The sequence below is a fragment of the Calypte anna genome, chromosome 12, assembly GCF_003957555.1.
Source record: "Calypte anna isolate BGI_N300 chromosome 12, bCalAnn1_v1.p, whole genome shotgun sequence".
Taxonomy (NCBI): domain Eukaryota; kingdom Metazoa; phylum Chordata; class Aves; order Apodiformes; family Trochilidae; genus Calypte; species Calypte anna.
Genome location: NC_044258.1, coordinates 17,862,063 through 17,879,534, shown reverse-complemented (window position 1 = coordinate 17,879,534; position 17,472 = coordinate 17,862,063). Strand labels below are relative to the sequence as shown.

Here is a 17,472-nt window from a genome sequence, read left to right as displayed (position 1 = left end):
AAGCACATTATATGTGTCTCCTCTTTCACTGTTTTGATGCATATTTTTAATACAGTTTCTTTTTGTTTGCTGTCATCTTGAGCTGCCCTGTCTCTCATTAAATGTTGCATTTTATTGAGGCCTGAGCTGTCGTTCCCAGTGTCTGTAAAGCAATAGGTGCACTCAGAGCACTTTGTAAATAACAATACCCAAGTAATGAATTAAGAGGCTGAAAGCAAAACACTGTTTGCCCTGAAGGCTGAAAAATGTGATAGACAGGTGGCTATAATACCAGAAATTCCCCTTTATATATGTTTTAGCAAGCCTGTAAAACATGGCTTTTTAACAAGGGATTTAATCTCTCCTCCCAGCTGCTAGCTGCACTTCCCTTTGATGTTTTTCCTCTCCTTTCCTCTGTGTTTTTTTTCCATATTTATTCCATCACTTTTCTGTGGCTCATATTCCTCCAGGCTGTGTCTGAATGCACCTTGCTGTGGGTAGGAAAAGCAAAGAAGAAAGCCTTTTCTTTTTTTTTTTCTCTCTCTCCCTCAGGCTGCTGCTTTGATTTTCCAAAGTTGTTGGGAGGCAGTTCCTATCTGCCTACAGAAGGGTCAGTGATCTGTGTCATGTCTTTTCAGTCAGCACATCTCAGCTCAGCTGCCTCTTCTGTTGGGGCTGGGGGAAGGATGAGCTTGTGGAGTTGTTGCCTTTGCTAAGCAGGTGGAGTGTGCAGCTGTGATCAAAGTGGGGAGCTGATCTGCAGGCTGATAATGGCTTTCTGGTTTGTTTCCAGCCTTGGCTTGGTCTCTTCCTCCTGCCCTTGCCCTTTGCAGTGATGCAGAACTCCCAAGGCAGAACAGAGGGAGAATGAGAGAGGGGGAAAACTGTGGAATGAGATGGTAATTTAGTCTGTGGACTGACACCCACTCCCTGCTTTTTTCCCTGAGGACTCCTTCTTGCAAGAAGTGGGCAGTGCGGGCCAGCTACACGATGCTGCATGCATGGCCTCCAGGTTTCCCTGTTGTGGTCAGGAAGCCAGATCTGCAGCCAAGTCAGTGGGGTGTGGTGGTGCTATTAATATTAATTAAAATTTATAAGAGGCACAACCATGCTCTAGAGTGTCTGATACTTGGTGCCCTGCAAACACAACAGGGTGTGGAGGGGGAGTAAGATGGAAGCAGGCTGTGCAGTTGAGGCCCTTGCCAAAATCTGCTTTCCTGCCAGGAGTTTGCAAGATGCTCAGATTGGGTGTCTTTTTATGTTTAGATTGCAGAAGATGAGAAGGGGCTGTGAGTGGGAAGGCTACAGGTGGTGTTTTCCCTCCAAGTGGAAAAGGTGTCAGTCAGAAGCAATGAGGCAGTGGCAGAGTTAACACTCAGATCGACCTCAGGAGGAATTTTGTGGTTTGGAGGGATAAATTCCACTGTAAAAGGATAGCATCATGTTGGAATAATTGTGCCTCTAAGCCTGACCATTGTAATTTTTCTCCCTGTTTTTGTAATGCATACTAGCATTATCATGATGCCATCATTCACATCTGCTGCACTGCTTTGAGTACCTTTCTTCCCCATATCATAATACAAATATATATTATTTTAGTGTTAAAAGTGCCATCTCCCTGGATTACCAGTGGTGATGGTGAAGGGCAAATTCTCAGTAATGGCAGTAAGGAAATTTGGGGGCTATGGAGCTAATGTGGGATGATTGTCAGCTTTCCCTTTCTGCAATGCAGCCTGTGCTCCTGTCACATTGCAAAATCTGTTCCTTTCTCTGCATCTGTTTTATGGAGAGTTATCTCTTCATCTTCCATTATTTGTATTTATCATATATAACTTTGGAAGCTGTGCAAATGTTAGATGTTTGGACTGGCTGCAACTTACTGAAGTTATTTTGGCAACACTCAGAAGCAGCTCAGTTAAAGCATTCTTAAACCATATGAAGAGTTCAGTTTCCTTTTGTAGTCCAATATTCTGTTTTCTCTTATTAATATTTTCATAATATCTACATCAGTAAGCTGTATTTGATTTCTTTTATAATCCATTGTTTGGTTTCAATTTACCAAAAAAAAAAAACAAACCAAAAAAACCCAACAACTAATGGAAGATGTTACATTGAAAAGCTTCATCTTTTAAAAAGTATTTATAAATGTGTTCAGCTTATGCAGTATTTAGATTCACTATGAGGGAAGCACTGGAAATTCAGAATAAATATGGAGGGCAAGTAACTTGAAACATTCAGAGTTAGTAACATAAAAGAAGTCACACTGAAACAATGGTGCTATGTTTTATATTTCATCTGTGTTTAACAAACTGTAATACTTCAAGCTATGTAGATAACAGTTTGTGTTTACAAGACTGCAAGTAAGTATATCACTTTCTGAGTTTCAGAATTCATGTCATGCACTTCCAAAGCCAGAATTTCAAGATGAAAGCATTTTGTGTTCCACTTGAACTCGCTGGATTCTTCCCCAGCAGCCATTGTTTTATGGTGCAGCACTGCTTTCTGTCCCCTGAAGATAACTGGTGGCTTTCTCTTGTCAAAAGTACTCTCCTTTTGCTGGATTTCTGCTCTTCTAATCCTGATTTAAAGAGGTGGCATCTTGGAGATTATTTTCCAGACTTCTTTGAACCCAGAACTCTTTTTTTATAGTGTAGTTTTCCTACTCTTAAAGATTTGGTGTGCAGTGGATGCTTTTCCAGTCTCCTCTTTGTCTGATGTCTATATGGGAGGGAGGGGAAAAAAGAAAAAGGGATTCTATAAGCTTCCCACAAACCCAAAACTGGTGCCCTGATCTCTTCACCACATCCTTTGACATCTCCACCAGGCAAGAGGTGCCTGTGCTGGAGATGATCTTAGCACTGCCCAGGTAGTTGGTGAGTGTGCCCAGTGGCCTCCTCCCAAGGCAATGCAGGATGGCTGTGTTCTGCTGGCCTTTTCCTGGGAGGCTCATTACTTAAACCTCCACCTATTTTCATGAAATATACAGGAATGTAAAGATCTCCTTTAAATCTAGTAGCTCCCAAATTTGATTGAAGTTGCCTGGGATTTCCAAGCTGAAGTGATCAACAGTCAGTGTAGGCATGGATGGTGTAACTGTGTTATTTAGGCTCAAAGTCAGAATCCAGCCTCTTCAGAAATGGAAAGAATGAATTCTTACTTGCAGTTGCATAAGATATCTTGAGCAGACTGAGCAGGTTTTATTTTAGCAGCTGGCTTTTCATAGGGAAGTGTAGGTAATCAAGCAATCTCTAGTGCTGTGTTGAGGAGATGCTTTCTTTCCTATGAAGGCAGTGGTTAATCTAGTACTAAATCATTTGAATTAATGCTGTTATTTCTGTTGTGTTTATACTCATCTGTCTTTCTTTTGCTGCAGATAATGTAAAAGATTAGTTAAAGTTTAGCTCAGTTTTTACCTGAGTCCTTTTTCTCCTTCACTAACACATGAAAGTCAGCTTTGTTCTTATGTTATCTTCTGCACTCATTGATCGCAGCTAATGAGATTTTAATGGAGTTATTTATTGGTTCTGCCTCTTACTATAAAAATCTTTAATAAACTCAGCACAGGAGACTGTTGAATGATGCTATTTTTGTTTATCTCAGCAGTTGTTAATTGCACTGCCTATTCTGTGAGTCTTTCAGATCTCACAAGCCAGGTGGGGTTATGATGGCCGGAAAGTGAGTTAATAAATGTCACATATTCATCTTCCTCTAATTGCTATGATAAGGAATTTTGTGGAGAGAGGTGCTATTTTTGAGAAGATATGTAAAACATGTTTTAGACTTTTATTTTCAGTAGGAACCTATGCTATTTTCTGTCCATGGCATGAGTATAAAATAATATCTGTAAGAGGGCCTTTTTCTTCTATTAAAGGGTTGTCCTTTGGTTCAGCTGCTGTGTGTGTTTTCTTTTCCACTTCATGCCTTCAACTTCACAGTAGTATTGTTATGCTTTAAGTTGTAGCCATCTTTCACTGTAGAGAATAGCTGTGTTCCCAGAGCTGGATGAAATAAAATCTGCCCTGTTTCCCCAAGTTTGTGGGGAATTGGGGTAAAGGCATGTATGAGGTTCTTTGCAATAAAACCAGTGTGAAGTTACTTTTGCTTAGACTTTTCCCAGTCTAAGACTACACCAGTGTGTACAGATAGGCAAAGGGCTTGTCATGATCTGTTAACACCAGGACTGAAGGCTTTCTGCTATGAATTTCTTTCAGAACTTAATTTGGGTGTTTTTGTTCAGTGATTCAGGACTTGCTTTTTCAAAACTGTTTCACTGTGGCTGGAGGTCACTGCCTGGTGTATAACTTGAGGCTCTCATTAGGAATAACCTTGAATTGAAATAAAAGATGGTGAAATACAGCATCTCATATAAAACACATGCTAAAAGGTGTAATTGAATCTTAGTCTCCAATGTCCAGGCAGATTCTTAGGCTCGTGTTCTTTTGTAACCCATGACTTTTTAAAGAGTAGTTTTGGCAAGTGGATGGTGTGCTTAGTGTGAGGAGTTTCCTAGCATTGCAGCTGAAGATCCATTTGTAAGGATTCATTTTTTCTGAACTGTAGGATTTTTCTGTTACCTGATCTCACTGTTCAACCACTTATGCTTTTTTGTGCATGACTTCAGCTGTTTCTGCCTTAACAAAATCTGCTTTTGCCATCATAGCTGTTATTGCTTCTGTGCATTACCAGCTGGGGTTGATCAAACCCAAACTCCTGAGTCTTGAAGCTTTTATTAAAATTTGCTTTCAGTTCTGTATCATCAGAACTAGCTGTTTGAAGTGCTGGAGGGATGTTTCATTTGATTTTTAGTTGCCTTTCTGAAAGAAGAATGCTACTGTTGGTCTAAAGCCCTCAAGTTTTAAGTTAATTACAGTGATTTGAGTGTGTGTATCTCTCCACCCCTGGGTGTCAGAATATGCTGGTTTAGTGACTGATGGTGTAGCCTAACAGGGTGAGCTCAATCAGCAGCTTCAAGAGACTTCCCCAGAGATATTAATCTGGTTCAGCTGTGCAGGACTAGATGGAAGCTGACATCTGAATTCCAGACTTTGAAGAACAACTTCTTTTCTTCTCTCTCCATAAGAATACTTGGATGTCATTCTTGTATCAGCTTCCTTACCTTGTGATACCACGTTTGGCTGTAACTTACTGAGCCTTCTGCTTCAAGAGGTCTTTAAGCAGTAGACTTACTGCCATAGGGATATTAATTTTCATCAAGACCCTGACAGCATTCCTGTGGGAAGTTCCTCTTGGCATTACTAAGGGGCTGAACACTGAACCATGTCTCTTCATAGCCTTTGTGTCTGGACAGATAAGGCTTGGGCTGCAAGACAGTGATGGATAGAATACAGCAAGAACCACTCTGGGCAGAGGAAAAAGATCATCTGAAGGGGCTGGAGAGTCTTGTCTTTTGCAGATGCCCTTTTGTTCACCAGTGACAGTCCATGTAGAAACAGCAGTTATGTCCTATTCCAACTTTTCCTCAACCAGTCTTGTGGCAAGGCAGAAAAATTCCTTTTCCCTTATAGTTAACTGACATTTCAGTGGCTTACAGCTCTGTATCTGAACTGCTCAGGGTCTACTTTGGGATAATATCTGGTGATGTCTTAGATAATATTAACTCTAGAATTGTCTTAATACTTACACTGCCTCTGGCTAAAAGAATAATTGTGGGAAATTCTAAGTGATGCTGCCAAGTGTGTGATTTGGAAGACATTTAAAGTGATTATACTCTTGGCTGGTCTTATTCCTTGTTATCTTATCTGGTTTATCTAAGAAAGGGAGTGTCTGAAACTTTCAAGTCTGAGTTTTGCCAGACCTTGTTGAGAAAGGCACTTTAAACACAGACTGATGCTTTCTCCATAAACTTGATAGCTTCTCATACAGGAAATATATAAAATGAAGTCAGGGAAATCTTGTGATGCTGCAGACAAAGCCTTTTGCTTAATGCAACAGCTTTACTGTTAGGTGGATCTTGTGTGTCCAGAGCTTCTGCTGAGTGAAGATAAGTGAAATAATTGCTTTTTTTTTATTATTATTTGTCAGCCCTGGATGCTGCTGGTTTGTATGTGAATGCATCTCAAGGAGTTGCAGGCTTACCAGGGGATGGCAGCTTGTCAGGGAGACAGCCCCATTTTCCTATTTGGTGGAACCCATGACACTGCAAAGGGCAGGTCTGCACTTGAAACATCCACTGTCTCTTTGAGCCTTGTTTATCTTGCCCCTAAGGCTTAAAGCTAATTAATATAAAGTGATTTACATTTAAAATAGGGCTTGTCAGCCCTGCAGAGCCAAGCTGGTGTGTTGGAGGACTGATCACCATTGTAACCCAGTGAATAAGCCCTGACCACATTCAAACAGTGTAATAGAACAAGACTTTAGTTGGTTCCAAGATTAGTTAGGTTCCAGCTTGGTTCCAAGAACTGTTAAGTCACATGCAGACACCAGGCTGGTGATGTACAGGTTGCCATGCATTGTTGCTTTTGTGTTGTGCTTGTGCAAGAACAGCTCAGTCTGCCCTGGCAGCACTTGTGCACTGTGCTCCTTGGGACTGAGGAGGGGTGGGCAATAAAATCCTGTTGCATTTTGCCATGTCTGATGCTCAGCTTACACCCTGTGCTTCAGCAAAGTGGATGTTTGTATCCATCTGTGAAATGCACAGCCCAGTTTCTGAGGCAGTAGGAATAATCCTTCCATTGTTTACAAAAACAAAAGCAAGCTTGAGCTTGTGCCTCTGTAGGAAAAGTCCCTTTTCATCCCGTGGTGAAACGTTACTGACTCAAAGTAAGAGTTTTGACTCTTTACTCCCATGTTTGCCAATAGTTGCACAGTGGTTTAGATCTGGGATTCTCCTGCCCTGGTGGGGTGTGCAGTGTGAAGAGCAGAGTGCTGAGGTTCATATTTTCCAGTTCCTCCTTCTAACTTCTGTTAAATCTTCCCTGGAAACAATCCAGTCCCTAATGTATGCCTTCTATAGACCTTTTCCTAGTAGCTCTGTGTTCTGGGACAGCTGTCTTGATTCATCAGATCCTGGTGTCCTCTTTATTCCTTGGAACAGAAGGTAGGACTGGAGCTTGTAGGAGGATTGGTCTTTAACTGGAGAAGTGTCCAGCTGCTGCCCGAGTCTCAGCACTGCAGTCAGTCTCCATCACCATCACTATCACTTCTCTTCATGCTGCCACAAGTGGGCTTTGCTGTAAACCTGTAATGATTTCCTTTTCCTGTTGCCATAATCCTCTTCCCCTTCTGCTAGTTTTCTCTATATTTGCTAAATATCCCTTGCTTCTTTTGTGCTTTTCACCACAGTTTTACTATTTCATAATCTGAGACCTGTGGAATAAGATTTTTTTTTTAATACTAGAGTACAGAGAGACTCTCCTGCTGCCTAGACATGAATTACAGTCCTTCTGTCTTGAAATTTGAATTCCAGACTTACATGGACAAGACCTGAGATGCCTCTGTTGTTACCTGTTCCTTAAAGCTATACATTAAACAAAACATGCACCTGATCAGTTTAACCTGTAATTAAGCATTTCCCTTAAGTAACTGACATTTTGATAACTAGTAATTATCATGTGTAGCACCTTTAAAGCCTGTTGTGCATGTTTATGTAAGAACACTATTACCATAATAATAAGATATCATTACTTCAAATGTGCACACTGAGTGAGCATGTCTTAAGGTAATCACACCATTCCATTAATCATACTTGAAAAATTAAAGTATTTGCTGTCTCATCTCTAAGACACAACTCAAAAGATTTTGGAAACAGCAGGACCTGTTTAGTTACAAGTCTGATACTCAAGGTCTCATTTCTGGTGTCTCATTTTTGTCTCCTAAACTGTTGCTCATTGCTCAGCTAAGGAAATCATTAGCTCAGAGACCCCCAGTCTCCCACTGAAGGTGTTTCCATGCTCTGATTTTTATGCTGTTTGCTTTGTGTTTTTGTTCAGGGAATGCTGCCACCTTTCCTTAAGGCTGGAATACACTCCTGACCTCAGTTCTGCTTGAAATGAGATAATTGCCCTAAGCAAGATGGACTGATGGCTAATTGTAACTCTTAGGCCCTTCCACAAAGAAAAAAAAAAAGTTATTCAAGTGCTCTTCTCTTTTTTTAATTTGACAAGACTGAGAAGTTTAGGAGTGGGGTTTTCTGCTTTTTATGTATAAATTTGTCAAGATCACAACAGTTTGAGTTTCTCACCCCTTGGCCTTTCCTGAAGCTTGTTGGGTGGTACTTCATGGCCTGTGTCCTTCTGTGTGGTGTTGGCATGGGAGCTCTACATGAGATAGCTGAAGCAAAGCAGTTTCTAGAGGTTAAGAGGATAAATGGAATTGTTAGCACCTTACAGGCATTTACTCACCCAAGCAGAGTATCCATTTGTGCTCCTACTGTGTGAAATGAAGAGCAAGGTCTTTAATCAATGGCTTTTTTCCTGTAATCTTTTGTAAAGATAAAAATCATGTCCTCAGTAGTTTTGGTGAAAAGGTAAAACTTGAAGCCACGGTTAGTTTATTAAATCAGATCTTGTCATTATTTTGCAGTGTATTTTGATGAGTCAGAATGAACTCAGCTAACATTTTCAGTCTAAGAATGCCTTTTCCAGGGTATTTTTCTCCAGTGGGACAGGAGCCTGCCTGTAGTTCTCAGGTATCAGCCTCTTCATTCCTTCTCTTATAATGCATTGATAAAAATGCACTTGTATAGAGAGTGCTCAAACACTCACTGCTTTAGAGACACCATTCTTTTATCTGTCAGTGGTGCCACATCTAATTTAGTAACATAATGTGTGTTGAGTCAAATTAGGATATCACTGTGTATTTTCTTCCTCAGTACTTGGCACTAAGCAATCTGGAGCAGAGTGAAGTATTTATTAATGCCACAAAGTACATGGTGCCATACATCATCTTAACATTTGATTCAGTTCTGTGACATGTTTCTGTATCTAAGGTGTTAACTGCATTATGAGAGAACAGTAAAAGAGGAGGAGAGGATTTTAAGGGAGTGATTTCAAGGACTGAGAGTATCTGGCAGAAAAACATGCATGAAAAATTAAAACAGCAGAAATAGGGGAAAGACAAAAAAATACAAATAGGATTAGGAAAACAAAGGGAGAGACAGGATAAAAAAGATGTAAGGACAAGCAGAACTTCCAAAATTGATTTGCTGTCTGTAATGACAACAGTAAAACAGGTGAGGCTGAGGTAGCTGGAGCTGAAGATGTATGACCAGAGAAAATCATTGTGCCTACTGTTAGCTGCTCATGGCTGTCAATGAAATGAAAAGGAACTACATATAAAATGGGTAAAAAGCAGTGTTTTCTGTCACAATGCACAGTCAGCATTTGGAGCTTGGGGACAGTCAGGGAATAGGACAGGAAAAAGGATTGTACCTTCATGTTATGGAGCTGGAAGAAAACATCTTTGTTACAAATTAGGCAGTCCATTTGCCAAGTGCTCTGTAACTTTTTAAGAAAATTCAAGTTCTTAACAAAAATGGAAAGGTAACCCCAAAAAGAATGAAGTAGAATAGGGTGAAGTAAGCAGCTTTTCAAAGTTTGGTGCTGGTGTTTATACTGGGGTCTACTGGGATAATGTTGTGATGTAATTCTTAGCTTTAGATTTAAAAATCCTACAAATATAAATTGTTCTCTTGCTTCTTGCTATTTCTTAGGTTTTCTAGGCACGGGGTTGAACTTAGGAAGCTTAATATCTTTTATTCCAAGTTCAGCTTTCAGATGTTGCCCCATCTCTGTAAAAGGTGTAACAAACTGCGTCTGATTTCCCTTCCCCCACTTTTAAATACAATTCCTTTAGGAGAAGGGAAAAAAAAAAAGGAAGCCTCTATGTTATACTGAGTAATTATGCCTCCTGGGAAATAGAATATAAAGATCTTTAAAATCATTCAACTGAGAGAACAAGCACTTTAACTTTTGCCTTGCAGGAGTCATGTATTACATTATCAGCTACTTGCTCCAGTGTCAGTGTGTCATGCCTTGCAGGTTAGCAGGTTTGGCAGAGGAAATGAAACCCAGTCAGTTACTGCAGGATTTATAGCAGACCTGCTGTTGCAGGAAGTGGTGAAAAGTTGATTGATAGTCTGAGGCAAAACTCTACAGCAAGAAACAGGATGTGTGTTTGTTGTTTTAGACCTGTTTTCCCCTTCATTTCAAGGCTCTCTTTTGCTTTTTGTTCTGTTTGTAAACCCATGATGCAGGCATTGTCCTGACTTCCAAACACTTGAGGAAGTGGATATGGCTGTACCAAAGGCTTGAAGCTGACCTAGCATGGATGCTTTCTTAGAGGTGTTTATCTAAATGGTCCTGATATTATTGTTTGAATTGCCCAGGTAGCCAAGAAGGCCAATGGCATCCTGGCCTGGATCAGGAACAGCGTGGCCAGCAGGTCCAAGGAAGTGATTCTGCCCCTGTGCTCAGCCCTGCTGAGGCCACAGCTTGAGTCCTGTGTCCAGTTCTGGGCCCCTCAGCTCAGGAAGGAGATTGAGGTGCTGGAGCAGGTCCAAAGGAGGGCAACCAGGCTGGTGAAGGGGCTCGAGCACAGATCCTATGAGGAGAGGCTGAGGGAGCTGGGGGTGTTGAGGCTGGAGAAGAGGAGGCTCAGGGGAGACCTCATCACTCTCTCCAACTCCCTGAAAGGAGGTTGGAGCCAGGGGGGGGTTGGGCTCTTTTCCCAGGCAACTCTCAGCAAGACAAGAGGGCAGGGTCTCAAGTTGTGCCAGGGGAGGTTTAGGTTGGAGATTAGAAAGAATTTCTTTCTGGAGAGAGTGATCAGCCATTGGAATGGGCTGCCCAGGGAAGTAGTGGATTCTCCATCCCTGGAGATATTTCAAAAGAGCCTGGATGTGGCACTCAGTGCCATGGGCTGGGAACTGCAGCAGTAGTGGATCAAGGGTTGGACTTGATGATCTCTGAGGTTGCTTCCAACCCAGCCAATTCTATGATTCTATGAGTGATTTTTGTGGTGTTAGAAGTGGAAGGTAAAGCACATCTAGAGAATGTTGGGCATCTCCTGCATCATGGATGCATAAAGCAGTGAAAGGAGGAGAATGTCTATGCTGTGCTCCATTGGTGGTTCTACATTTAAGACATATCTTGAGGGGTAGTGGAGCAAAATTGTTTTGCTGCATTTTAACTTAATCCAGCAACCCACATACTGCACAGCTCACTGCTGAAGACAGAAGTCCTGAAAATGTTGGTTCTGAAATACATTCTCCCTTGCTGTGCTCTCCTGAAACATCAAAGAAGCAGAATCTTTTCTAAGTGTCACCCAGGACCTTCAGTGGGATATTTACTGGCCTTTTTGGGGAAAGTTAACAAAATAATAGTATTTCTTTTTTTCCCCTGCAGCATCTACTTTTGCAGTCACAATTGAAGAAGAAAGCTGTTTGCAAACTAAGCAAATAGAAGAGATGTTTGATTTGTGTGCTCGATAGCAAACGGGAAGGTTCAGTTTGTAAAGTTAAATAATATATGTTGTTCTTTGTTAAAGGTCAAGGAAGTTGGCTGCTCTCTCAGAATCCTTGCAGAAAACCACACTCACCAAGTCCCACCTAGGATTTGAACTGGAAGAGCTGGAAGCAGCAGCATTGCTGGTACAAGAGGAAGAGAGCCTGTTGAGAGCTGCTGGCACAGTTTCCAAGCAACAGCTGCCTTCCTCTGAGTCTGAGACAAGTGACTCTGAAGAATCAAGCAGTACTTCATCATCTGAGACAGAAGGCTCTGATTCAGATGAGCTGGAGTCCTCAGCCAGTGAAGATGGGAAAAAAAATTCTTTACAAGGCACACTTCAAGGGGAGGGGACAGCTCCACTTATTGACTGTAATGGGTTGAGGCAGGGCACAAACAGTTTGGCGTTTGAGGTTAGTGATGAAAAATCAAAGGTTTCTTTGCCATCTACATCTGTTCCTGGAAAACTGATAGAAGAATTAGAAAAGCAAATGCACACTGCAATTAGACTTTCAGAACAGCCTGAAGGATTGGCTACTGCAAGCTGTGTTTTACAGGAACAAGAAGAACCCTGTGTATCTGATCCTGACAGATTTTCAAAAGAGAGCACTGGGAAGGGAAATTTCTTGGAGGTGTCTTCAAAGGCAAACCCATTGCTTTTTCTTTGCAGCACAAATGAAGATGAAGACTAAAGGACTGTATCAGAACATGGTGTGACCCACTGGCAACACAGCTTGTTGCTGTAATGAGGTGTTCCCCAGGCTGTCCTGAAGCTGATATTTTTCTTTGTTGTCTTGACAGTTTGGAGGATGAGACTTTGAAGGAAGTCTGTGACTTGATGAAAGATACCTTCAGAGTTAGATTTTAATTTTTCTTCTGTGATTCAGCAGAGTCTGAGATGTTTTTTTCTCTGCATGTGGGAATGTGTAATTTCAATAAACTTCTAGAAAGTTTTCATTAAGCTTATTTGGTAGTAGAGTGATATCCTAATCAAACACAACTGAAATGAGTTGCAGCATCATTTTAGCTATCTTCAGCTGTTAGGATTTACTTGAAAAATATCCTCATTATGTTTGCATAAACTTGTTTATGACATCTTGCTGCATTTTTTAAAATGTTAAAATGCTTTATAGCAACCACTTCAAAAATAATGGTTATAAATTTAAAAGTCTAAATAGAGCTGACAAATTATTTTGAAATATATAAGTATTTTCTATTTTTTGTACAAAATAGAGGAAATCTATCATAACTGCATGCCTAAATTTCTACAGGCTCAGAGGGTTATAGCTTGTATTTCTGCAGTTCTTATGTGAATTGTTTCAAGAGTTTTGTTATTTGTATTTATTCTCTTGTGCTGTTCTTGAAATGTTTTCACAGGTGGACACTCCTGTTGCTCTTTAACAGAAATCCTAATTATTTCTTACTTCTTTCTGCATATGCTGTTAGTATTGCCAGAGTAACAATAACCAAAATGATTAACATTGTACAGTGCTCTTTGAACATGGGACTAAAAACAAACCTGTGCTGTGTACACCTTGCTTTGGCCAACACATTTGTTCCTTTCTGTCCTTATGACATTAAATTAATGCAATTAGTTAATCAGTCAACATATTTTGTGCTGATTTCTCTTAACTCTAGATAAGATCTAGAAATCAAGTGGCTCCTGCAAGTTCCATGCTGCTGTTCAGTCCCTTCAGAAGGACTTGGGAGGGAGGCAGGATGGGGGACATGATCCTACCACGTTTGGCTCAGCAGTTTGCAGAACAGGAGCACCTGATTCATGCCTCTGGAGGAGCAAGCAATTACTTTTTAACCTTTTTACTATTGAAAATGTTTAAAAAAAAAAAAATCCACAGCTTAAAGTCTTACACTTCACCAGGGCTACACCCTGCTGGAAATCAGCAGGCCAGCTCTGTTCCTCTGCTGACTCCTGTTCAGCAAGAACTGCAGCCCTGATCTGCCAATATTTTTAATGCTCTTAAATACCTACAGGTCGCTTAATCAGTCTCTGTGTTCTCTTCCCCAGGGGAGGAACCTTTCCCATCTTGCATGTCAGTGAGCACTTATTCTTCTAAATGCCAGCAATAAAACCTCAACTGGAGCTGCAATTAGGCAGTGGATGGCTGAGAGAGGGGAAAAAAATGTTCTTAAGAAAAAAAAAAAGACCCTCCTCTCCCCAAATTAAAGGTGTGAACTCTGAAACTTCCAACTTCCTTCAGCTGAACATGGAGACAGCTAAATTAGCATGGGTTTGGGGTTTTTTTCTCCCATTTTGTGGCAGACAGCTGAAGAGAATGTTCCTTTTTTCCAACAGACCTACTTATTTTCAGGGGCTGGCTGCCTCCTCTGAAATGAAGACAACATCTTTTGTTGATGTTTTTGTTCTTTGCCTGCCTAAAAGCATAATTTATTTATGCCACTTGCAAGCCACTTCCATCGTTGTGTGAATCCAGTTTGGGTGTAAAGATCTTCATGCAATGTGATGTCACAGTCAGTGCCAGGTGAGGACATGGCACGCAGGCTGATGTTACCTGGAAGTTAACTCAGATGCCATTGATGTCCTCACCTTTGAGACCCTGCACAGATCAGCTCAGTTTCTCCCTCTGAAAACATTGCTGCTGGCTCCCAGCCCTCAGCTCTGCTTCCTGTCCTCCTGGTATTCCCCTGCACCTGTGCTGGGATGCTGTGTCCCCCAAGTTCCCTTCCCATTCCCAAGTTTCTTCCCCTTTTTGTCTGATGTTGATGCTCATCACTGTTTTTTTTAAAAACTATGTTTAGTGCTTACAGGGCTGCTAATGAATGTTCATTAAAATATTGATAGGAATTTGATGTGACTTTTGTACTGGGAGGGTTGGAATCTTTTTCATGTTGGGTGATGAGAATTTCACATGTGGTCGTGTTATCCAGCACACCCAGGGTCCTCAGGATGAGCAGTTGTCTGTATGAAAGGGAAACCTTGCTTCTCTAAAAAGAACATAGACATTTCTGAAAGGGAAGTGGAGCTCTGTAACCTTGTTGGGTCAAAACTGAGCCATCCAACCACACTTGGGAAAATCTACAAAGCCCCAAACCTCACCTCAGGTTGCTGCAGGTTCTGAAAGAAATGAATACAGTCCAATAAAGAGTCAACATTCTGTAAAGGAGCTATTTGGATGAATCCATAGGAATTATTTTCCAGGTTTTCCAGGCTGGAAATGAGTTGATGTGTGAGGAACTCAATATGTAAGTAGTGTACTCTGTTGGGCTTAAAACTGTCCTTGTTTCTAGTGCCCCTCCCCACCCCATCCACTGGAGCTCGGTTGTAGCACAGCCAATACTTTGTTTTAAGGCATTTGTTGCTTATCATCCTTATCAGTCAGGGAACAGAGTTGCAGTGTCTGGACAAAATTCCTACTGAAAATAAGTCTGAATATGAGCTAAGCCTGCAAGGGGTAGAGCTGTGGGATTTTTACATAGAAGGAGGGGAAAACAGGTTGGCTGAGGTGTGTGGAGTTGGAAAGGTAATTTGTTTCATGTCTTTTTTATTAAGCAGAGACCTTTATATTAGAGAGCTATGTGAAACAGAGTGTTCTGTCCCATTCCTCCCCAGACCCAAGTGAAGGGAAGGTCTCATTCCCAGCCCTGCATCTTCACAGAGCTGTTTGTGAGCTCTCCTTACAGAAAGTTGATCTCCCTGGGTAAGTGAATGGCAGCAGCCTGGACTCATGCCCGAGGTCTCTGGGGAGCCTGTTCTCCATCCTGGCTGCTGCTGGGAGTGCTGCTCCTGCCAAGGGTGGCAGGAGGGGGATCTGCAGGCCCTGTTTGTGCTGCTGGTGGCATCTGCCAGCCCTGCTGGTTTGAGCTGCCTCAGCCCTGGGAAGGGAGAATGAAGGAAAATTTATATTAGACAGGAAGACACTTCTTCAAGTAGTGCTTTAAGAACAAGGTGTTAAAAGCAACACGTGAAATACTGGAAACTATCAGAGGGAGCTCAGCAAAACTTGTCCCCTTTTTTTTTAGGGGGGGACAAGGTGACCCACTGGACATACCCCCTTTTAGTGTCTTTCTTCAAAGGAAAGAAAAGCAGTGCTGAACCAATGAAATATTTTTTTGTCTCCCTCAGCTTTTGCTAATTCCAGCCACCTCCCTGAAAAGTTGCTAGGTGGCTTTGCTCTATATTAAAAGCAAGCATCAATTAGGCTTGATTTACTCCTGTGAGTGAGAAATATGGCAAAGAAATTGATTCACAGGGCTGGAGTGAAGGGGCCAGGCAGCCCTTTGCCGCTGACACAGCTGAATATTGTCAGAGCCTGAGCTGACTGTCTCAAGGCTGGAGAAAACAAACAGGGAAACACATGTCACACAGATAAATAGCTCTGCTGTTCAGAGCTCTCAGCGGAGGCCATTTGTCTCCAAGATAAGGAAGAATGCACTCCAGAGCTGTGAGAAGATAAGCTGGGAGAACAAAATGAATATGGAACTGCTGAGCTCCTACTTGGGCGTTTACACAGGGAGGAAATGTGGTGAAGCATCCAGGGAGGTGTTTGATTTGAACTTGCATTGCAGACTTTAAAAAAAAAAATATTTCAGCAGTGGATGGGATTTACACTTTTAGAGCACACAGACAAATGGTATCAGTGTCAGTTGTTTTAGCAGGCTGTGAATTTTAAAGTCATGGATCTGTTTCTCTCGTTTTTGGTGTCAAGTGGGCTGCAGCCTGTGGTTGTGTGGGCATGGAGGAGGTGTGAGTTTGCATTGACACAATAAATTTGAGTTTGCAGCATTGTGGTACCTGTAAATCCTACTGGGTTTATATTGTTAGGTTTTGGAGAAGTGACAGCACCAAATGCTGCATTTTGAGACCTGACTCAGATTGTATCTGGAATGCGTTTGGTAAAGTTGGTTTGCATTTGATCCAAAGTTTTCTTGTATTCAAAAGCCACATTACAGCTGGCATTTTGGAGAATGCTGGAGGACAAGAACAAAAGCTGTGTCCCTTAGGTAGGGACTAAGATGTTGGCAGAGCTCCAGGAAGGGGGATTTTAATTCTGACCCAGTGTTCACGTCTGCGGGAGAAACGTCCTTTAGTTGGGAAGTGCTGGTCAGTGGTTAGCATGGAAAAGAACAGGTTTTGGGTTTATAAACCAGCAGCATGAACCAAGTGGTGATTTGCCTAACCAGTAACCCCAGGAGCTTAGTTTCTGGTCCCCCTCTTGGCTGTTGATGCTCTGAGTGATTTGGAAAATAATTTTCTCTGGTTTCACAGAAGTAGCTGGCCTGACTCAAGAAGGTCCAGACTTTGGAAAGGCAACACAGAAATACAGTAAAAAGGAACGTAGCTCAAACCTGACAGTGGAGCTCTCTTTCTCTGCTTCTGGGCTCTGCAGAGCAAGGGTAGGAGGTGGAAATCTACACTCTGAGGCATTAGATGTTTTCCTGTGTCAGTATGTGAGCATCTGACTCGAGAGCCTCTGTGCCTTGGGAGCTGCAGTTCACACCCACTCTAGGAGGAGTCACTGCTCCTCTAAACCCCTGAAAATTCGGCAAACCTGGCCAAAGTTAGATGCCAGAAACCTCTGACAAAAAACCCCAAAAGGCTGTGTCTGAAGCCTCTTGGTTCCTCTGTGTATTGATTCCTCTGTAAAACAGACCTCTTGGCACTCTGCCCAGGGGGATCTGTGAGGCCTCCTCACCACTTGAACAGTATTTAGTGGTTTTCTTCTGGAAAGCTCCTGGTTTTGGGTGATCCTCAAGTGCAGCCTTGCTCCCGAGTCAATAAACCGGGATAAAACCCACTCTGTGTGTGAGAGACTTCCTGACACTGGCAACAGATCCCTGGTGTTTCCTTTTGGCAGGCAGATCACCCTTTGGGGAAGAACCCAGAAACTGAATAGCATCTTTCATTCTCTTCACTGCTTTGGCTTGAGCTCTGTTCTGCCACTCTGGTGTGGTGACACTGCTCCATCTCCTGTCTTTCAGGTGATGGAAGCTGCAAGGAATGAAGGAGGAGAGAAGAGAGAAGGTCTGAGAAGGGATCATGGAGCCAGCATTG

General features: G+C 42.0%; 1 protein-coding gene across 1 annotated transcript in view; it reads left to right on the top strand.

Moving 5' to 3' along the window:
- SHQ1 (SHQ1, H/ACA ribonucleoprotein assembly factor) overlaps nucleotides 1-13,045 on the top strand; it is a 38,835-nt gene extending 25,790 nt beyond the window's left edge. The window contains exon 12 of the mRNA XM_030458450.1: nucleotides 11,485-13,045. Within this exon, the coding sequence (XP_030314310.1) occupies nucleotides 11,485-12,133 (649 nt within the window). The 3' untranslated portion in view covers nucleotides 12,134-13,045. The remainder of the gene's footprint in view (nucleotides 1-11,484) is intronic.
- The last annotated feature ends 4,427 nt before the right edge of the window (nucleotides 13,046-17,472 follow it).